Source organism: Hydra viridissima, unplaced genomic scaffold (assembly GCF_058129835.1).
Source record: "Hydra viridissima isolate aposymbiotic clone 2 unplaced genomic scaffold, HvirCarnegie_v1 scaffold_6, whole genome shotgun sequence".
Taxonomy (NCBI): domain Eukaryota; kingdom Metazoa; phylum Cnidaria; class Hydrozoa; order Anthoathecata; family Hydridae; genus Hydra; species Hydra viridissima.
Window position 1 is genome coordinate 14,853,782 of NW_028324305.1, and position 23,735 is coordinate 14,877,516.

At 32.0% G+C, this 23,735-nt stretch overlaps 1 protein-coding gene and 2 pseudogenes across 3 annotated transcripts; 2 read left to right on the top strand and 1 right to left on the bottom strand.

Moving 5' to 3' along the window:
• The first annotated feature begins 622 nt into the window (after positions 1-622).
• Positions 623-2,500, top strand: LOC149887188 (uncharacterized; annotated as a pseudogene). The gene is made up of 2 exons (XR_016453503.1): positions 623-1,646; positions 1,757-2,500. The product of XR_016453503.1 is annotated as an uncharacterized LOC149887188 (transcript).
• An 8,553-nt stretch (positions 2,501-11,053) lies between these two features.
• Positions 11,054-12,426, top strand: LOC149887189 (uncharacterized; annotated as a pseudogene).
• A 1,998-nt stretch (positions 12,427-14,424) lies between these two features.
• On the bottom strand, positions 14,425-23,735 carry LOC145190685 (uncharacterized). 2 transcript variants are annotated; one of them, XM_090091590.1, is made up of 3 exons: positions 23,099-23,735; positions 22,658-22,843; positions 14,425-14,782 (listed from the first exon to the last, which is right to left on the bottom strand). In XM_090091590.1, the coding sequence occupies exons 1-3, from the start codon at positions 23,120-23,122 to the stop codon at positions 14,537-14,539; spliced, it is 456 nt and encodes a 151-aa protein (XP_089947716.1). In that variant the 5' UTR covers positions 23,123-23,735; the 3' UTR covers positions 14,425-14,536. The 2 variants fall into 2 exon arrangements, with proteins under 2 accessions (XP_089947716.1, XP_089947714.1); XM_090091588.1 differs by having other exon boundaries at positions 22,658-22,962; positions 23,099-23,720.

Consider the following 23,735-nt stretch of genomic DNA (forward strand, 5'->3'; position numbering starts at 1 on the left):
TACGCATTTTTACGCAATTTTACCGTCTTCTGTAATAATAATTTTATGCAATACAGATTTAATCTAATATCACCCCCTCCCCTACAAGTGTTAAAAATGAGACACAATGAGGCAAAAAGTTACGTAAGAAAAAAATGATAACATAATGATTAATACTTGTCTATTTTTATTTTAGATCTATAAGATTTCAATCTACTAAGTTGATAGTAGCCTGCCCTCAGAAACATGAGAACAGGGATCTGATTTGTAAAGATAGTTTCTGCAAGAATTCTGAACAAAGATGTGTTGCCTCCGCTGTAATAGACACTTGGAAGAAAGCAGGGTTTCAAGATTTTATCATCAGTGGATCCAGTGTCAGGGATAAGATACTAAAGCTCCATAATAAGTACATAAATTTGTATCATCTCAAATCATTGAACTGGAACTCTAATGAAGGCAACTTCTCTAAGATACAGACAGAGCTTTTAGAGGAGAGTAATACACTCTTTGATATTTCATTACCAAATTTTGAGCAAAAAGTAAATCAGGATTGTTTTCTTTCTAAGAATGCCAAAGATGAGGATATTCAGTTCTATCTAGATCAAAAAGGAGAGCGAAACATGTATATTATAGAAGAAATTGATGAAGTATTACAAAATTCATCTGAAAATGAATAAGAATTGGAACCAAGTTTATATTCTTTAGATGATGAAGATTTAACTAATAGACTCAGTCATTCTACTAAATCTAAGATAATGATAAGTATAAGTGCTGAAGATCTGGTTGACTGTACTGCTGCAGTTTCCGCCCGATACAGAGTAGGTATACGACCACAAACTTCCATAGTAGCTGTTATTTGCAATAAAGCTGGTGTGAATCTAGAAGATATTATTCTATCAAGAAGTACAGTTCATAGAAAAAGATTCCAAAAAATAGAGGCAGTAGGAGATAAACTCAGACAAGAAATTATAACTACTCTGAAGGGAAAAAAGCTATGTGTTCATTTTGATGGAAAACGGGTGAAACAGATTGAAGAAGATCTGAAAATAACTGTTTCTGTAGAAAGAATAGCGGTGAGTGTTACATCCCCTGATATGGATGACACAGATGACGTACTGCTAGGTGTTGTTCAGACAGCAAGTTCCAAAGGTAGTGACCAGGCTGTAGCAATTTTGAATCTGCTAGAATACTTCAACATTGTTGATCAAATATTTGCTGTTTGCTGCGACACTACGGCATCTAATACTGGAATACGCTCTGGAGCTGTTGTTATAAAGCTCCATCCTTAACACTCCACTTTTATGGTATCTCTGTAGAAGACATATGCTAGAAATACACATCTCACACTTTATGGAGGCTTTGACTGGAGAGAAGACAAAGGGCCCAAGAAAAGGGCTGTATGTCAAACTCCAGAAAAATTGGTATTCAGTCAAGAAATAGGTGGACAAGATGCTAGACCTAGTTAGGTTTGATTGGAGTCAGCTTCAGACTGGGTCACCCCTTTATGAAATTGCTAAGAAAGTTCTGGAGTTTGGAAAAGAAGCCCTTGCCTCAAACACATTTGTCAGGAGTGATTACAAGAAACTATTTGAGCTTTTTGTTTTCTATTTGGGAGGAGAAGTACTTGGATTTTGTTTCCATCAACCTGGAGCCTGCCATGAAGCCAGGTAAAGTATATTGAAAAAATAAAACCTTATAAGTAAATTATAAAATTTGTGTAAGTATTATAAATAAAAAATATGATAAATATTAATGGTAACAAAATTTTAATCTTTAGGTTTATGGCTGATGCTTTATACATTCTTACCTTGAGAATAACAGATAAGATCACCATGATTATGAGCGAAAAGGAAAGAAATATGATAGAGACAGCGACATTCTTCACATCTGTCTGGTATGCACCTTGGTTTCTAAAGTCGTATTTGGTTGCGAAATCACCCTCAAATGATCTTGCCGCTTTCAAAAATGCATTTAGCATCAAAGATAAATATCCCAATCTTGGTTCAGCATTGGTTGCTAGTATGCAAAGACACAACTGGTACTTAACTGAGCAGTTGGTGCTGCTATCTCTGGCTGATGAAGATGTAGAGCAGGAAGTGAAGAAAAAGATGTTGGACAGATTAGTTCAGTATGACGTTCCTAACCAGTTCAAAACTGGAAAATCTAAGCTACCCGTCATATCAGAGTCCACTGAGCTTTGGGAATTGGTAGGTCCGGAAAGTTGGCTTCTGTTGAAAATTGCTGAAGTCCCTGATGGTGAAGTAGAACTGTGGATGAAGGAAAAAGCCTTGAAGTCATTAGATTTATTCAAAAAATTTGTTATAAATTTAACTTGCGTTAACGATTGTGCAGAAAGGAACATACGCCTTATTCAGGACTTTGTAGGTGGATACAAATCTGACATTATGCAACAAAATTTAATGCTGGTGGCAAGGGACAATAGAAAAAATCTTAAAAAGGTTCTTTCTAAATCCCAGTTAAAAAATGTATAGTTTATTATTCCTAAAATACATATTTTTTTTAACATTTTTGTATTTTTATTAAGAAAATGTGTAAAATTTAGGTTTTTAACAAAAATTGGAATTTTACATATAGCTAAAATTGATTTCCGAAAATGTTTTTTTATATATATTTACTATCAGGGGACATAAGAGAATGGGAAAAAACTGCGTGCACATTGAAATTAAAAAAAAAGTGAAAATTTAGGACACCCTAATATATATATATATTAGGGTGTCCCAAATTTTCTGTATACATATACATATATATATATATATATATATATATATATATATATATATATATATATATATATATATATATATTTACGTATATGTATAACATAGTTGTGGAGAAAATAATAGTAGCTGGTGGCTACTATTATTTTCTCCACAACTGTGTTATACATATACGTAAATATATATATACTACTGTGATTAAAAAGTAAGGTGAATTTTTAATTTAAACTTCCCTAAATGTCTCAAAAAAATGTTTACAAGTGGTACAAAGACTTCAAAGAAGGCCGAGAACGTGTTGATGAATTGGAACGCTCCGGACGACCATCGACTTCGATAGATGATCGCCACATCAACAAAATCAAAGAATTGGTGCTTGCAAATCGTCGGTTAACCATTCGAGACCTTGTTGACATGGTTGGAATATCATTTGGGTTGGTGCAAGCGATTTTGAAGGATCATTTGGGCCTCAGAAGACTCAAATCACGTTTGGTGCCGAAATTTCTCAATTTCTTTGAAAAAGGGCGTCGCGTTAAAACGTGTGAAGCAATGCTTTCTGACTATCAAGACGTCTACAAACAAATTATTACTGGCGATGAGACTTGGGTCTACGCATACGACCCTGAAACAACCGACCAATCGAGTGAATACCGTGAAAAAGGCGAGCCGAGACCGAAGCAACCACGTCAAAGTCGCTCAAAAATCAAGGTCATGCTGACTGTTTTCATTGATTATTGTGGTGTCGTGCACTACGAATTCCTTCCAACTGGCCAAACTGTCAACAAGGAATATTATTTAAGCGTTATGCGACGTTTGCGTGAAGCTATTTGCAAAAAGAGACCGGAATTATGGGCCAATAACTCTTGGATTTTGCACCACGATAATGCGCCTTCGCACACAGCACTGGTTCTTCGTGAGTTTTTCGCCAAAAACTCTACCCATGTTGCTCCACAACCACCGTATTCGCCCGACTTAGCACCGTGTGACTTCTGGCTGTTCCCAAAGCTCAAGAGACCACTCCGGGGAAATCGTTTTGAGTCCATTGAAGAGATCCAACGTGAATCGGCACGCGCATTGAAGGCTATCCCTACCGAGGACTTTTCGGCATGCTTCGAAGACTGGAAAAAACGTTGGCAAAAGTGCATTGGGGCCGGGGGGGATTATTTGGAGGGGGACGATACAGATTTGGAAGAATAAATAAAGATTTTTCATTTTATAAAAAAATTCACCTTACTTTTTGATCACAGTAGTATATATATATATATATATATATATATATATATATATATATATATATATATATATATATATATATATATTGTGATTTTATTTAAAGTTAGATATAAATTAATAAATTTAGGTATAGCATAAATAAAAACATTTAGGGACACTGGGACTTGTCCTGGTGACCCCATCATCCGACATGTTTTTTGTTTTTAGTAAAACGTAAAGATAAATGACACAGTGATTTGATTACATATATAATTCAATTTTATATCTTATAAGAAGTAAAAGATAGTTGTTTCTACTGATAAATAGGCCACAAATATACCCAAAAACTTCATGCGTTACCCAAAAGTGACTCTAAAATCTGAAGCAGTGTAAGTAAAAAAAAAACTTGGTGGCAACCAAGTCAACCAACTTGGTGGCAACCTAAGGACAACCAACCTAATGGATGCAAATAACATGTGGGGAAATTTTCAAAGTGATCACGTCTATATTTTCGGTTTTATAGCAATTACAATATTGACTTTTTTGCGTTTTTTGCAACTTTTTGCGCATGAAGTCTCCAATTTGTTTGCGAAATGCGTGTTTTAATAGTAAAAGACTTTTTTTTTTGCATGATGACGGACGTTTTATGCTTATAGGCTAACAGGTTTACCTGCAAATTCTTTAAAAATAAATTATTTTATCCTTTGTAAAATTTTTAAATTTTCTTTTTGTCTGAATTTTATTCAGACAAAAAGAAAATAAAAAAAGTCTAAATTTTCCCATCAAACTGAAAGTTGTCTTATGAAAGTTTAAGTTCATCAGCATAATCAGCACCATCTGCACCATCAGCATCATCAATATCAGCAATCTCAAATTTCCGATTTTGAAGGCTATCCTTGCTTGAAAAGAAACTTCTAGTCAGTAGTCACTCGTAGTCGTGTGACTGTCTCATTAAACAAATTAGAGATTCTAGGCTGAAACAAAAAAGTCCTCCGGAAGTACCAAAGGTTAATGAGAAAGCAGGCCCTGTCCCTATGTAGTACTTGCCTTAGCTCTTTAGGCAAAGGGTCGCCACAACATTGCTCCCAATCAAAGTTTCATGAAAACATACAGGCTTTAGCTGCTCAAGATGCAAAGGTGGTAGAACAGATTGCACCCAATGTTTTTGCAAACAAGGACGCTTCTTCCCAAGGTACTATTTGGCTTACCAAAACAAAAGGAGGACCTCCTCTGCTAATCACACCAGGCAAAATTAGTAACATGAATCCATTTATAAAAAAGCTGATAATATTTGATTCAAACTTAATATTGAGTGATATTTCTCTGGTGCAAAATTAATGCAAACAAGCTTTTTTGTTTAGAAAACCTAAGAGCCTAGGTTCCATCAAAGCAAATGTCAATTACTTTGAGACTTTACTACATCATTACACATTCGGCATCACTACAACATCTCTTACTGGGTATTGTTAATCACCTACACAAGATCTTCAAAGCCACCTGAGCTGAAGCTGATGAGAGCCATTTGCACTTGATAACTTGCACTTGGCAACACTGCTCAACAATGCGAAAACTCTGCAACAACTTGTTGAAGAAGTTTTAAATATTTTGCAAGCAATAAACAAATCCAAAGAAATGAAGGACTCTACAGATAAAAAAGTTTCTTTGATTTCTTTCTGTGGTTAACAATAGTTACACAATTCTGAAGTATCTGTTGTCTTTCTAAATTGATAGACTAAAAACTTCTCATTTGTTTCTTTTTTCAAAAACTAGCATAACTTCCTAAATATATTTTCTACAACTTTAATGGGTAAATTTTGTCCGTGGAAGTTTAAAGTCCACAATACTTTTACATTCCGTGTGGGTTTTAAAGTTAGCCCAGTGTTGGCGAAAGCCCTGGTGTACATTTTTAACTGCCTGTTCACAGAAGAGTCCTAGCGGAGATTGTTTGCAATTGATAAAGTCTTGACATGATATATACTGTATGGTCTTTAGGAGTGATCCCTAAGATTAGAGATTAGCAGAAATCATGGCTTGAATTGATCAGTTTTGTTTGTGTAGTTTCCAGGAAAAATCCAAAGCATGATTTGACAAAAAAAATTGAACTTTTTAAATGTGAAATTTAAAAAGATATATTTCGATTCAAGAGCAATTTTTTTCCGCAGACAAAAGTAAAAAATTTTAAAATTTGCATCAAGTGTTTCTTGGATGTGTTTACTATCCGCCTATATTGGTGACTATAACCATTCGTGATAACAGTGGTCATTCTAGTAATAACTATGACCATTCGTGATAACTTAATGCCTCATGGATGTGGCATTAAGTTGTTCTCCTATGATGATGCTCCAATGAAAATTGGAGAACAGTGCGTAGGTGTTTAGTAAAAAGTAAATCAGTCGCCAAAAACCCAAGAAAAGTTTCCTTTTTGGAAAAAAAAGGCACGTGGTAAGATTGCGTTTTGTAAAAATGCATTCTGATTGGCCTGCTTCAAAATGGCGTAATATTTTATAGTGTGATGAGATCAAATTTTTTTGAATGGGTCAGGTGGACGTAGGATGTATGTAAAGAGGCCACCTAATAAATCAAACTTCAATTCAACTCTTTAAACTGTTAAAAAAAAAAAAAAAAAAAAAAAAAAGGATTCAGAGCAAAAATAAATATTTTTGTGGTTGTTTTCGTATTTTGATGTTGGATCGATCTATAAGATTGATGGAATATTGGATCAAAACATTTATCTCGAAATATTACAAACACCTTTCCCTATGCAGTGGAAGTTTTGCCGCTAAAATAAGTTTACATTCAGGATAATGATTTAGAGAATACCAGTTGCAGAGTAAAAAGTTGGTTCGTTGAGAATAGGATTGTAGTAATGGATTGAGGCCTGCGCATTCACTTTATCTTAATCTAATCAAAACCTTTGGACGGATGTAAAAGAGGCTGTTTATAGTTATGTTATAAATTATAACTAATTATTAATTTACAACTCTCTTGAAAAAGTATTATAATCGTCGCATTATAACTACTATTTAATTTTTTATTGTGTTAATCTACGTTATCTGATAGATAAAACCTTTGGAGTTAAGGGGTGTTATTATTTCAATTTATCTATCAAAAAATAAAAAAAAAAAAAGATAAAAAGTAATTTTCATGGAGAAATATCTGCGTTCTGAAAGATTTAACGCGAATCCGAATTCTTCAACATCAGGTAAAGAATGATTTAACGCGAATCCGAATTCTTCAACATCAGATAAAGAATGGACTCACTGGTTTAAAACTCTCGAAAATTTCTTCTTATCTTCAGAATCTACATCTGAAAATCGTTGTACGTTAAACCAAAAAAAGAAATATTTACTCGGAACCAATTAGCAATGCGTAAGCAACAAGCTGGCGAAACACTAGACGAATTTATACAAGCTTTCCGAACTCTTGCAAAAGATTGCAACTTCAAAGCAGTAACAGCCGATGTTTATTGTGATGAGTCTATTAGAGATGTGTTTATCACTGGCTTAAGCTCAAGTATAATACGTCAAAACTACTGGAAAACACGACACTCACGCTAACATCTGCATTCGACCAAGCACTCATTAGAACTTGCTCAAAAGCACTCGGAACAGTATCAATCTAGCGTACCCCAAATCAATGCAATGCATAATGCAAGAAAATACACTGATAATCAGTTAACTTCACCTCCGTCTACAAATCTGTGCTACTTTTGTGGAAACAATCGCCATCCACGCAGCGCTTGATCTGCTCAAGAAACTACATGTCACAAATGTCAAAAACGAGGACACTTTGCAAAAGTGTGTAAATCAAATAAATCATTAGCTTTTACCGAATCTGATGATATACTAGCAATGATAAGTGCTGGGACAACTAATTGCCTTTCGTACGCAATTCGGAAGGTGGAAATAAATGGGTGAAACTTTTCTGCTTTAATAGATACGGGAAGCTCGGACAACTTTATCAACAAATACATAGTAGATAATTACCAAATCCCATATACGAAAAGTTGCGGCAGTGTATCGATGGCATTATCATCACTGAGTACAAAAATCCAAGGCTACTTTAGGTTAAATATGATTTTCCAAAACCAAAAGTATGCTAATATCACCTTGTCAATCTTACCTAACTTATGTGCTGATATTATCCTTGGTCAAGCTTTTATGAAACAGCATAGCAATATAACAATCCCTTTTGGAGGATTATTACCCCCTTTGTCAGTTTGTAGCTTAAAGAAATCGCAAACATCACCTGCAACATTATTTGCAAATCTTTCCAAGGACTGTCGACCGATTGCAACTAAATCCCGAAGATTCAATCACGTTGATAAGCTGTTCGTTCAGTCCGAAATTAAGAAATTATTAAAGGACGAAATTATAGAACCAAGTAACTCACCTTGGAGGGCACAAATTGTAATCAATACAAATGAACGACACAAAAAACGAATGTGTGTTGATTATTCCCAAACTATAAACAAGTTCACTTACCTCGATGCCTATGCTCTACCCAGAATGGAAGACCAAATTAACGAATTGTCCAAGTACCACTTTTTCAGTACTCTTGATCTTACTAGCGCCTATCATCAGATACCACTTCTAACAGAAGACAAGCCATATACAGCATTTGAAGCTGATGGCAAACTATATCAATTTACTCGCTTGCCATTCGGTCTAACAAATGCCGTTGCTGTTTTCTTACGGAAAATTGACGAATTTATAATTTAGAACTCTTTAAAAAACACCTACGCGTATTTAGATAATATTACGGTAGCAGGGAAGACTCAAACTGAACACGATTCTAATTTAAAGAAATTATACGAAGCAGCGAAGAAGAACAAGCTTACTTTTAACAGCAGCAAAAGTGTAATTTCAGTTAGTTCAATAAATCTACTTGGTTATGTTGTATCTCATAATAGCATAAAGGCAGACCCAGAAAGATTTCAACCCCTACTTAATTTACCTTTACCACTAAATGGTAAAGCTTTACAAAGAACTGTAGGACTCTTCTCCTACTGCTCAAAGTTTATCCGTAATTATTCTGAAAAAATTCGTCCATTATTACAGTGTCAAACATTCCCACTCAATCAGAAAGCTACAGACGCTTTTAAACTATTAAAGAACGATATTTCAAATGCTGTTGTAAAAAAAATTGATGAAACAATCCCATTTGTTGTCGAAACGGACGCCTCTGACTTTTCGTTGGCTGCAACATTAAACCAATATGGTCAGCCAGCGGCCTTCTTCTCGAAATCTCTAAACCAACATGAAACGCACCACCCGGCTATTGAAAAAGAAGCATTCGCGATTGTAGAAGCTCTTCGGAAGTGGAAACATTATTTGACCGGACGCCATTTTACCTTAGTAACCGACCAGTAAGCTGTTTCGTATATGTTCAATCAGAACCATCGAAGCAAAATTAAAAACGATAAAATTATGCGATGGCGTACTGAACTTGGTTGCTACAGCTACGACATACAGTATCGACCAGGAAAATATAACCAAGCAGCTGATTGTTTAACACGTTCCTCGTGCTCCGCTTTACTCACTCAAAAATTATCAAACAAAGAAAGCTCACTTTGTTCGTATATAAGTAACAATAAAAAAAAAAAAAATTAGAAGAGCTTCATAATGCTCTCTGCCACCCAGGCATCACAAGAATGAATCAATTTGTCCGCAGTCGACACTTACCATACTCTATAGAAGAGATTAAAAGTGTCGTAAACCAGTGCGTTACCTGCTGCGAACTGAAACCTCGATTCTTTAAACCACCCAGTACTCATCTTATAATAACAACCCAACCATTCGAGCGCCTTAATAGAGATTTTAAAGGCCCACTTCCAACATCAACTAAAAATTGTTACATCTTTACAATTATTTACGAATCCTCACGATTTCCATTTGCTTTTGCTTGCCCTGATACTTCTTCCTCGTCGGTAATAAAGTGTTTTAAGAATCTTTTCTCTTTATTTAGCATGCCTGCTTATGTTCACTCTGACAGAGGCAGCTCCCAAACATCAGAGGAACTACGTACTCTCCTTCATACTCGAGACGTTGCAACGAGCAGAACGACACCTTATAACCCTAGAGGAAACGGACAAGTAGAGCGCTTTAATATGGAAATCAATATGGAAATCAATAACATTAGCCCTCAAATCGAAAAATCTGCCAGTCGAAAACTGGGAAATTGTATTACAAGATGCCTTACATTTGATACGTTCTTTACTCTGTAGGTGAGTACGGGGTGAGATGGGACTTGGCAATATCTCAGTGAAAAGTTTATTAAAGCTATAGTTTTTTATATGTTATAAGTTTGCAATAGCTTCTTCATATTATTGTGTTTTTTATGTTTCAGAAGTATTTTTTTTTCGGATTATTTGCGAATATGTAAAAATCTAACAATTTTCCTGGATTCTGAAGACATCATTAATATTAAATATTTATGTGTTGTTTGCATATATTTTTATGTTTATGGTTTTTAATTATTCACTAATGTTTTATTTAACTAATGAAGAAATATGATTAGCATATGGCTACGAGAACTATATAAAATAAAGGTTTTCTCACACCTACTAGTGATGGGGTGACTTGGGACTGGAGAATTGGGATGAAATGGGACACTGTTCAATTTTATTATTTTTTTAATTTACTGTTCTTTAACTTTTATAATCAATATTTTTGTAAAAAAGCAAGTTAACAGAAAATTATATTTATGTTTATGATAAGATTTCAATGTTTACTTTATAGTAAAGTGTTTTTTATCATAGAAAATAATAATAATTATATTGGATTTCTTTGTTACTTTGTCCTGAATACATCTTTCACAGTAAGTATTGTTTTAATGCCAATCATTTTTGTATTTTAAATTCAGTTTAAATAAAGTTTTTCACTATTAGCCTTATTAAATTTAATCACATTATAAGTTTTATAAGGTTGTGATACTATTTTATTTTCATTAAAATAAATTTAAAATTTATAGCCTAATCTGGATTTTGGTTAATGCAATTAAAAAGAGCATAATTTTTTTTAATGACGGAGTGAGTAATATGAGTAATAATTTTTCAGATGCCAAGAAGGTACAAACGAGTGACAAGTCGGTTAAAGCCTGATGCTCATACAACAAAAGCTGCTATGATGGCTGTCGAATCTGGCAGTTTATCACTACGAGCAGCTGCACAAGAGTATACAATTTCAAAATCAAGTTTACAGCGGAAAATAAAGGTTAATAAAGAAACTTCTTACAATAACTTATACTTTGATGAACAACATAAATATATTCTTAATAAGACACAAGATGATGAACTTTCAATATATCTTCGTCAAGCATCTAATATGCATTATGGACTTGATGTTAGAGAAACAAAGCAACTTGCATATCAATATGCAATTAAAAATGACATTAAAATACCAGAAAACTGGAAAAAGAGTGAAACAGCTGGAACTGAATGGTTTTATTTATTATTAAATCGTACAAAATTATCTATTCGTATGCCAGAAGCTACCAGCCTCAGTCGAACAACTAGTTTCAATCGCACAAATGTAGATACTTTCTTCAAAAACCTTGACAGTGTGCAGAAGCGCTATAATTTTTCTGCTGATTGCATTTACAATATTGATGAAACAGGTCTGACAACTGTTTATAAGCCAGTGAAAGTGATTGCTGGTAAAGGAGTAAAGCAAGTAAGTTAGGTAACTTCTGCTAAAAGGGGAACCCTATTTACAATGGTGGATTGCATTAATGCCCTTGGAAATTTTATTCCACCGTTTTTGATATTTCCTCGTATCCACTTTCGTAGCCATATGTTTAAAGGTGCACCAACGGGTACAAAAGGTGATGCTAATCCTAGTGGATGGATAAATACAGAAATTTTTTTGAAATGGTTTGATCATTTTGTGGAGTATGGACATCCTAGCAAGGATCATCCATTACTTTTAGTAATGGACAACCACAAAACTCATATATCAATTGAACTGATGGATAAAGCTAAGGAAAGAAATGTTGTGCTCTTGACATTGCCACCCCATTGCAGCCACAAACTCCAACCACTTGACAGATCAGTATTTGGGCCATTAAAGAAATTTTACAATTCAGCATGTGATTCATGGTTAAAGGCACATCCAAATACTCCTATGACGATATATGACATTTCTGAAAATTTAGGAATAGCTTATACGAGAGCCTTTACTTTCCAAAACATTCAAAATGATTTTAAAGCAGCTGGCATTTTCCCGTACGGTTCATATGTTTTTAGTGATGTCGACTTTTTATGTTCTTATGTATCTGATCGACCAATTCCAGCAAATGACAACTCCGACAAACAATCCCCACATCACTGTGTATTGTATCTGAAGTTATTAATGAAAAGAAACAGCAAATCAGCACTTCTGCCTACCATTGGACAGCAGAAGATATAAGGCCATTTCCAAAAGCGGGTGAAAGGGTGGCAAAGAGAAAAAGTGCAAAAAGAAAATGTTCTAGGTCTCTGGTATTGACTGACACACTAACAAGAAATGAACTAGTTAAAATTTTATCAGAATGTAAAAGAAAAAAAGAAGATAAAGATAAGAAAAAGAAAAAAAAGTTACCCCCTCAGACAATAAAATTATTATGACTCAATTAAACATCAAGCAACCTGTTGAACAAAGTTACAAATGCATTTAGAATGGTATTTTATTTTTGTTAAACATAAATAAATTTTGTGTATTGTTATGTTTTATAAGGTGTAGAATAAACAATAAAATAATGCTTAAAATTATTTGTTTCTTCTTTTGTCCCATTTCACCTCAACCATTGTCCCATTTCACTCCAACATGGGCTGATATGGGACAAACAGTGTCACTTTAAAAAACCAAGCCCTTGAACTTAATTTGATGGTTAAATAATGGGTTTTGCAATAATTTAACATGACAGTTAATTGGACTATAGTTTTAAAACCGATTTGCATGGTTTTTGTGGTAAATTTAAAGCGCAGCACGCAAGCAAATTTTTTTGTCCCATCTCACCCCGTTTTCCCCTACTGCAATGAATGCAACACCACACGAAAGGTTCTGCAATTTTCCACGGAGATCTACGAACGGACAATCTATGCCATCTTGGTTACTAGAACAAGGGAAGGTATTTGTAAAGAAGCACTTTCAATCTAGTAAATACTTTTAGTCTGATGGCTAATAAAGAATAATTAAAGAATAATTTTAGTATGATGGAACACTGCCAAAATCGTGTTTTTTGCTTCGTGTTTATAGAAAAACGTTTACTTTATTTTATGTGCTTGAGTATTTTTTAAGAGCTTTGGTTTTTAGTTATTGAATCATAGTTAAACAATGGGAAAAATAAAAAATATCGGGGCTGTGTTATTTCACTGTTGAGAAAATGTTACTGAAGAAGAACGTCATAAATTTTTTCCTCGCACGAAAGATAGCTCGCGTGAATGACAATATAATAAATTGACAGGTAAAAGCACACATACTTCAAGACTCACACTACCACCTGGTATAAGGGATGTAATTAAACCAATTTTTCAAGAACTAAGTGAAGATGCATTACTTAATAAATGCTTGAATGGTTTGACTCAAAATGTTAATTAGTGTCTTAATTCACTAATTTGGTCTCGTTGCCCATAGAGAGTTTATTGCAGTAGAAAAATTTTACAAACTGGTGCAAGTTCTGTCATTATTAATTTTAATGATGGCTATAAAAGATTAAAGAAAGTTTTCAGTGATTTACACATTCCTTGAAGACATTTTTTTGGATAAAGGTTTTGCAAAAAAAGATGACCGTCGAAGTATTTTAAAATGTAAACAAAATACAGAGAAATTTAAATGTAAATGAAAGCATTTAAGGAATTAATTGAAACTAATTTGCTTAAGTTCAGCAAACGCTGATGGTGCTTCATCATCAAAAACCTCTGTTGCAGCACATCCTCTTTCATTTGACCAATCAGTTACATATCAACGTATCAACATCAAATCAGTTACATATCAACGTATCAACATATCAACATCAAAACGTGTGTCGGCGCAACAGTTTGTTCATATTACAAGAACCCTCGGAAATTGACAGTGGTGATGAATCAGATTTAACAAAAGAAAATGACGAGGCAGATGTTGTTGATGATAATCTTTCTGGTGACGATGAAAGTAATACTTTTGTTTACAATTCAGAAAGTAGCAGCGGTGATGACGTAGAAGAAAATTCATGCGGTGAGAGTAATGATTTAACTGTTTAAACTTGTAGAAATGATGTAAAATGGACTAATGTGTCAAAAGTTGAGGAGATTTCAAACTCAGAATGTGTGTACTGCCAAAAGCGGAACAACTTCTTATTGTCGTGATGTTTTGACACCATTGATGCATTTAGATTAATTATGGATGAAGGGTTTACACAAAACTCATACTCTGTGCATGTCCTTCACAGTGAAAATAACTAATACCCTCGAATTTTCAAGCTGATATATCTCCTCGTGTAAATCACTTTATTAACTCATTAAATTAAGAACTACAACTAATTAGATAATAGAGATATTTTTAAAAAAATTCAGTTATTAAAACTAAAAACGGGAGTTTAAACACAAAAACCGATATTCCGATAATATTTACATTTGAAACCTTTTATCCTACTCAATTCATAGGATTATTACTAATTATCTTCGTTTTTTCAAGTTGACTTATCAACATGTGTTTACTTTTCTCCAAGAGAACTTCCAACTTTATTGCTGTCAACTCACAATTTTTTTGGACAATCGAGACCACAACTTCGGTGATATCTTTTAGGGTAATACGCTCCATTTGATTGATAGTACCCATGTAAGCCTCTAAGTCATTTTGAGACTTGTTAATTGCTTCAAGTCCATAAATCTCAATCTCCTAGATAAAAAAGATTTAAAATAATCACACACAAGATTAAGCGTCTGCGGATCGTTTCAATTCCGTATCGTTATCATTCCGATATGATATTAGAAAAAAACAAATTTCATCGGAATGATTACGACAAAATATCGGTAAAAAAAATTATTTGGTATTGTACTTAGTTTAAATCACAAGATGCAACTTTGATGATATACACTCTCAAAAAAATGACACTCAAAAAAAAAAAAATAGAAAAAGTAAACTGATGATGATGGTTGAGCAAAAAAAAAGTTCATTGATGGTTTACATCGTTGAAACGTAAAATTTGAAATTAATTCCGAGACATCCCATATCTGAGGCGTGACTCTGAGTTTGTGGTTAATACCAAAGGGTGGCAACTAGACTAAAAGTCCTAATAGATATCGCTACAAAAGTAAAATCGGTGCCAAAAAATATTCTTGTTTGAATTTGTAGATTGTATTCATTCTAAATGAAACTAATACACTAACAATGTATTATAGTACGATGCCATCCTTTAGGTGAAATAGTTTAAATCATTTTTTTAAAGAATAAAAAAAAAAATATGCAAAAACAGTGTTTTTTACAGATTGTGTCAAATGGGATGAAAACTCTACAAAGGAAACAGTTTTAGCAGAACAAATAGTTCTGTGTAAGAAAGTAATTTGTGACATTCAAATATTCTCATAAACGACGTGCTAACAGTAATCCATCACGAGTTTAATAAGGAAGTAAAAGTAGTTGAACACAGCGAGTCAATAAATTTGGTTTACTTAAACGAGTGCTGTCATATGCAAGCAGAATAGGGACCTTGTGTCTTACATTAAATTTTTGGAGTAATCTATATATATATATATATCAGGTAACCAAAAAAGTTCGTGCGGTTTATCCTAATTGCCTATTTCTAAGAAATGTATTAAGAAAACTGGTTGTGGTGGGGGGATGATTTTGCATATAAATTAAAGCTTGTTTTAAGGAGAATCAATCAGTGTGTTTCATAAGTTTTATTAGTGCGTTTTAAATTCAAAAGTCTTAAGTGGAGTATGGCTGTGTCAGATGCGATAATTCGCGCCTGTTTACTTTATGAGTTTAAACTTAGAACCAAAGCTGCAGAAGCTTGTTGTAAGATATGCGCTGCTTTTGGGGAAGGTACCATAGTAGAACGGACGGGTCAAAAGTGGTTTAAAAAATTTTCTTCTGGATATGAAAACCTTGAAGATGAACCAAGATCTGGAAGACCATCCATCGTAAACAACGAGGATATCAAGCTGGCAATCGAGCAGGACTCCAGTCAAACGTGTCAGGACCTTTCCTTAAGATTTAATGTGAGTGATGAAACTGTTCGTTTACATTTGCACCAATTTGGAAAACGTTAGAAGTTGAGCAAATGGGTACCTTATGAGTTGAGTGAAACAAACAAGCTACAGCGCTTAACCATTTGTTCTTCATTGCTTTCCCGCCACAATTTAATGCCATTTTTTGACCGGATGTTGACGTGCGACGAAAAATGGATTACGTACTGCAACAAAAAACGAACATATAATTGGCTAGCCAGTAACGATCCAGTACCGATGACTCCTAAACCAAGCATTCACCAACAAAAGGTTTTACTGTGTGTATGGTGGACTACAGCAGGTATCGTTCACTATGAGTTGCTACAAAGTGGATAAACCATTACTGCTGAGATATACTCAGCCCAATTGGACAGAGTTTCGGTTGCTCTTCACCAAAAACAAGCAGCTTTGGCAAACAGAAAAGGTGTTGTATTCCATCAGGACAACGCCAGACCGCACACGGTAAAAATCACGCGGGAAACTCTAGCACGTTTACAATGGGAGATTCCACCTCACCCTCCGCATTCACCAGACCTTGCGCTAAGCGACTACCACCTGTTTTTGGCCCTGGACAATCATATGAGGAATCGACAGTTTCGAAATAGAGAAGATCTCGAAAATAAGTTCATTCAATTTTTTCGCTCCCAAACTCAAGACTTTTATAAAAATGGAATATGCCAGCTTGTTTCACGATGGGAGAAAGATATTCTTTCTAAAGGAGACTATTTTTCAGAATAAACTTTATTAAAACTGTTTTTATGTGTATTTACTTATGAATCTGCAAAACCGCACGAACCTTTTTGGTTGCCTTATATATATATACATACATACATACATATATATATATATATATATATATATATATATATATATATATATATATATATATATATACATATATATACATATATATACATATATATATATTATATATATATACATACATACATATATATATATATATATATATATATATATATATATATATATATATATATATATATATATATATATATATATATATATATATATATATACATATATATACATATATATACATATATATACATATATATACATATACATATATATACATATATATATATATACATATATATACACTGCAGGCCAAAAGTTTCCGGACACTTGGATTTTGTTTAATTTTTTAATTCAAAATCCCATAATTATTTCAATAAAATTCAAATATCATATTTATTTTTTAAAAGATACATATAGTTACTATTTAAGAAAAAAAAAAGCCAAAAAATGAAATAAAAAAAATACTAACAACACTATTATTATTAAACTGTCTTTTCGTCACAAAATAACCCACGAGTTTTTATCACTTTTTTTGCGATCCGTGGCATCCTATCTATTAATTTATTTATTATTTCGGGTGTAATTGATAACCAGGATTCTTCTAATATTTGCCACAGGTGCTCTTTGGATGTTGGGCATTTTTGTCTGACCTTTCTGTCCTATTCTTCCCACAGTAACTCTATTGGGTTCAAATCTGGTGATTGGGCTGGCCAGGTCATGTTTTTGAGAACACCATTATCCTCTTGTTCCTTTATATAGTTCTTACATAATTTTGAGGTGTGTTTAGGGTCAATGTCCTGCATAAAAACAAAACCACAACCAATAGTTCTTAAGCCAGAAGGTATAGCATTGTTTTCTAGAATTATTTTATATTGTTCTTTTTTCATAAAACCCTAAATTTTAACTAGGTCACCTACACCAGCAGAAGAAAAACATCCCCATACCATAACTGACCCACCACCATGCTTGATTTTCGGCACTAAACACTCTGGGATCATTTTTTCTTTTGTTGTTCTTCTGATGCAAATTCTACGTCTTTGCCCCAACAGTTCAAATTTGGACTTGTCGGTCCATAGTACTTTTCCCCAGTCTTCTTCTGTCCAAATTTGGTGGTCTATAGCCCATTGTAACCTTTTCTTTTTATTTCCAATCCGTAGCAACGGGTTCCTGACCACTATACGACCAGAAAGTCCTGCTTGTCTAAGACGTCGTTTCGTAGTGGTTAATGAAATAGATTTTGAATGACTCCTATTAAAGCCTGAAGTTATTTCCGGGGCCGTAAGTCTTCGATTTCTTTTACTCATCAATATTATACTATTATCTTCAGCTTTTGTTGTCTTTCGTGGTCTATCAGATCTTTTTTTGTCTTCAAAAATGCCTGTTTCTTTCCATCGTTTGATGGTATCTTGTACAGTACTTCTGGCAACTTGTAATTTTTTGCAAATTTTACGAACTGAATAACTTTCTTTATGTAATGTAATTATTTCAGAAAGTTTTGCAACCGTTAAAGAAGGTTTTTTACCCATATTTTTAATTAAATAGTCGAATTATAAAATTTTAAATTTTTTTTGAAGATTTTTTAATACAACCGTCATTAATACCAAATGAAAACTAAACAAAACTAAATATTCTTAATAATTTTAGTCGGATATCATTATATTATAAATATTTCCTTCATGTTTCAACAAGTAAATAACTTTAACAAGACCAAACTCTTAAGAGTTATGTAACGCTATATATCAAGTTAAAATAAGCAATTAAAAAAACAAACTTATTTATGTAAGTTTGAGGCCAGCAATACCTAATTACTGACCTCAAACTTACATAAACACTTAAAATTAGTAAGTTTAAGTATTATAAATAATATTATTGATTAATTTAATGATACAGGATCGATTTTAGCTTTTTATATAAAAAATATCAAGTGTCCGGAAACTTTTGGCCTGCAGTGTACATATATATACATATATATACACACACATATATATATATATATATATATATATATATATATATATATATATATATATATATATATATATATATATATATATATATATGTATATATATATGTATATATATATGTATATATATATATATATGTATATATATATGTATGTATATATATATATATATATATATATATATATATATATATATATATATATATATATATATATATATATATATATATATATATATAACGATTACTTCAAAAACTTAATTCTTGAACTCAAGCTATTCGTGGTGAGGTCTCAATTTAAGAACGAAGTAAAACTAAGGCATTTGGTTCCTCTTCGGAGACAGAGGACAGTTTATTTTGCAGAGAGAGGTTTTCGTTTTGTGAAAACCGAAATCCAAAATATGGTTATTTTTAGCCGAATTGTAACGCGGCTGTTTACTTAAAGTATAAACAAACTATTACATCATCGAAGACCTATTCAGTTAACGATCGATATACATGTGGCGTTACGTGTTGCATTTCTTCAACCACTGTTTACAATTATTTGTTGAGGTCTAAATTAATGGTGACTTTAACGAGTCGACTTAGAAATTCATTCTAGGTTTTTGAATTTTTTTCATTTGTAAGAAAATATCTATTAAAAAACAGAATAAGTCATAAACACTAAACTTTTATATAAAAACCGAAAATAACGTTTAAGGCCCACTTCGCTACTCTTTTTTTTCGTTAGTCACATTTTACGTAAATAAATAGTTTCAAAAAAAGTTTATCAAAATTGTTATTTTATTTATTAACACATTTTTTTCACATTGCCTACAGATGGGAGGTTTAACATTAGTTAGTCAAATTCTTCAGTTCTCAAATACAACTTTAAAACTAAAAATCAAGCAAACTAGGAACAAATAAAAATGCAACAGAACAATGAAAATTGAAATTCCATTTCAACGAAAATGACTTTTTTTTAATTAACAAAAAATGTCCCCCGTTTTGATTCAATTGTGATTCTGAATAATGTTTTGAGGAAAATAGTAAAAAAAAGCACTCTATTACATAAAAGGCGAGTAAATGTTAAAGATTAGATTAAACGATAAATTGAATCAAAGATAATTATATTTTACTTGAAGGATCAATTAAATTGAAGATAAGTAGTTTCTATTTGAAATATTAATAGAAGATTAACACAGGTTTTTAATATAAGAAAGGAATTGACGGATGAAAACGTTATGTCGCATATTTGCGAAAATTTACTTTCTTACGCGGTGAAGGTGATATATAGCGTTCTTTCACATGAAACTATTAAAAAGTAACAGAAATACGAATTTGATAGATGAACGTGTTATGTTTTAATATTTTTGTTATAAATTTTAACCTCAGAATTTTCAAGTAAACTCACTCTTGTCTTCAATTCAAACAAGATTCGTCACGTTTCTAAGGAAAAAGTCATAATTTTGATTTTATGAAGAACAAAAACATTTTTTTTCTTTCACCTTGATTTTTTATATGCATACACGTTTGTAGTAAATATTCATCAAAGTATGTATAATTTATCACACCAGGATGCATCAAACACGAAAAAAAAACCAGATTTCTGCTCTTAAATGGCTTTATAGGATACCAAATTACAACTGTCCAGTACATTTCCTAAAACTTATTTTATTTAGATGTCCACTACATATCTGAATTTTGTCATTTTTAAGCGGAATTTGAGTAAATATTATTAGAAATTCACTTTAATTGATATTTTCTAAAACTAAATTAATTAAACACTTTAATTTAAAGCTGATCTAATAAAGCTAGAACACCATTAGTGGAGACTAGTTAATTTTACCAGTAAAGACCAGTAAAGTTTACCACCATTAATGGAGACCAGTTTGATAAGATTATTTTCATTTTGATATAGTTGAATTTTGATTAGTTTTATTGAATTATGTTTGCAATATAAACGAAAAATGAAAATCATAATAGTCATTTGCCTCATTTTATGCATTTTCAGGATATCATGTTATTGAAAAGGACCAAAAGAAAAGGATATTTTGGTCTTTTTCAATAACATGATATCCTGAAAATGTTCTTTGAAAATGTCTAAAACTAGAAAATCTGAGGTTCACTTTGTTTTTTTTTTCTGTGTTTTACTATCCATACCTCACTCTTATTTATCATATTCAATGCTTGAATATAATAAATGAGGGTGAGGTATGGATAGTACAACACAATGAGGGTGAGGTATGGATAATACAACACAATGAGGGTGAGGTATGGATAGTACAACACAATTAGGGTGAGGTATGGACAAAACCTGGTACAAAGAGTAGCTTGTGAAACATGAACCTCAAATCAACCATCAAATCAAAGATCATGTAAGTTATTTAAGAAACTTTAGCTACTCAAATCCAGATATACCTCAATTGTTGCATATACCTCAAATGTTGCATATACCTCAAATGTTGCATATATATATATATATATATATATATATATATATATATATATATATATATATATATAAATTGCAAATGAATAACACATCAGACTGATACTTTGCATGATATACAGGTCAGATATGAAGGTGTCATGAACAGACTATTACATGGCACTTCCATATTCAAACTGCATACCAAATGCTAAAAATTAGTGTCAAAGGTGACTCTCACTTTACTATTTTGTTCCTTATTTTATTCCTTATTGGGCAAATTTGATAATTAGGAAACATTTTTTCAAACCAGCAGATTTTAATTTAATAAGTGAGCTTTTCCATTTATTTGGCTTTGTATAGCTCTCTGAGTTACTTTTTTTGCATTAAAAAAAAAAAAAAATTAGAGCATAATGCTACAATTTTTTTTTCTCTCTTTGTTAAATAAAAACATTAGCTACACTATTTGATATATATTACCACATACAAAATTATATATTCCTAATATCATCAAAAAATCTGGAGGAAAATTCCTGTTGATTAATGCAAGTGAAACTTTTTTTCAATAAACTCCTAAGTTAATCTTATATTTTCCTTAATGCAGCATCTGCTAAAATAATATATCTTTCTGTAGTCATTTAAACTTTAAAGCAAATGACTTATTAATGACAAATGATTATTTCAGATTCTTCTCCTGCTGAGAATTCTATAGCTCAAAACATCCACTAAAGCATAAATAGTCTTAGCAACCTGACATGTATGGTGCAGAGCTGTGTTATAAAGCTTTATAATTATTTTTAAACTATTGTAACAAAATGCTCCATAGTAATTTTAACTTTTTTTAAGTTGATATGCAGCTATGACAATCAGAAACAGTAGCAGTTATTAGACAGTTAATACTGCTTTGTTTTTCTTCAGTTAATGTAAGCCTATTTCTCTGCAAAATACTTAACTTTTGAAGATTTGAAGACAATAGTACCATATGTATGGAGAAACAGATGCAAGAATATACTTTCCACTCAAAGTAAAAAAACATTTTATCAAGTTTACAAAATGCAAAAGCAACTTTTGTTGATCCTGCATTTGATGTGGAAATAACAAAACACTTGCCCCTGTCATATGACTAACTTTTTGATTATTGTAGCCGAAATTTTTAAAACCATTCAAAAAAGTGTTTTTCAGTTACATTTATTAGCCTTTTAAGCAACATCTTTATATTGGATAGGTTTTTAACAATTGCAGATGTATTGGATCATACCAAATATATCACAAAAGATGAGTACTCTATTCAATGTAAATAAATGAAAGCAAAATTAATTTGTATGCTTACACATATAAAAGTAACTAACCTTTTCTTTTGTTAAAAAAATTGCATCATGCTCTTTCAGCTTTTGCTCTCTTTCCCAAATTTCTATTTCTTGTGCATTAGCTAAATCCTCTAACTGATTTGATATTGTTTCCAAATTCATTTGTATATTTTCAGCTACTTTTTCATCTTGTTCATTGCAAAATGCAATTTTGTACAAACTGCGATGCTGAATAATTGTGTAAAATAAAAATTCAAGAGTAGATTTTAAGAACATTGTATTGAACTGATTTGATAATTTTTGAATGTGTGATTTTAGTATGCTCTCACATTTTTCAAAATAATTTTCTACAAAAGAAAAAAAAGAAAAAATACTTCATCCTATTTGCAAATAATAGTATTAGTATACACATGCATGTATTAAGTATTAATATCTAATATTTTTTACTAAATAAATTTATGTGTTTAGCTATGAATGACTTACCTTCATTGGTGGATATAATTTCATTTAGCAGTTCATTAAAAAAACACAGAAAACTAGCTAGCTCTTCTTTCAGAAGACCTTCTTGATAGGCAAACTCTAAGCAATTTATAAAAACACCTAGTTTAAGTGAAGCAGAAGACATCTCATTTTGACTACAGTTATAATTTTCATTCAATGTTTCGTTTATAAAGTTTATTGATTCATTTTCATCAAGCAACATCTTTCATCCAATAAAGTTCTTAACCTTGCTCATGACAATCCTTTTTATTTCTTATCTTTACAATGTTAGTAATAGCAAAACTGTAAAAACTCTGATTGGGTAACAATTTCTCAAATGAAAATTAACTGAAAAAGCAAATGAAAGCAGTGGAGCAGTCATATATTTAATGAATAATGAAAAACCTCATAGGAAAATATTTTTTCTTGAAATTAGCCTCCTCCAAAAACTTAATTGATTTCTTTTTTCTTTTTATGAGTTGCATAGTAAAAATAAATAAATATCTCTTAAATGTAACAAACGTCTCAAATTTTTAAATTATCTATTGGTAAATTGCTAAGTGCTAAAGGATTTAAAATTTGGTCCAAGTACTATTGTAACTAAGGATGTACATAATCTGTGCGAAATTTCTTTCTCCGT

What these genes read in the sequence shown, in the direction of transcription:
- LOC145190685 (XM_090091588.1), bottom strand. Translation starts at nt 23,318, where the DNA reads ATGTTGCTTGATGAAAATGAATCAATAAACTTTATAAACGAAACATTG. An exon ending in AATTATATCCACCAATGAAG is followed by an intron (nt 22,963 to 23,098) that starts GTAAGTCATTCA and finishes TTTCTTTTGTAG; the next exon opens with AAAATTATTTTGAAAAATGT. An exon ending in TTTTTTTAACAAAAGAAAAG is followed by an intron (nt 14,783 to 22,657) that starts GTTAGTTACTTT and finishes TTTTTTATCTAG; the next exon opens with GAGATTGAGATTTATGGACT.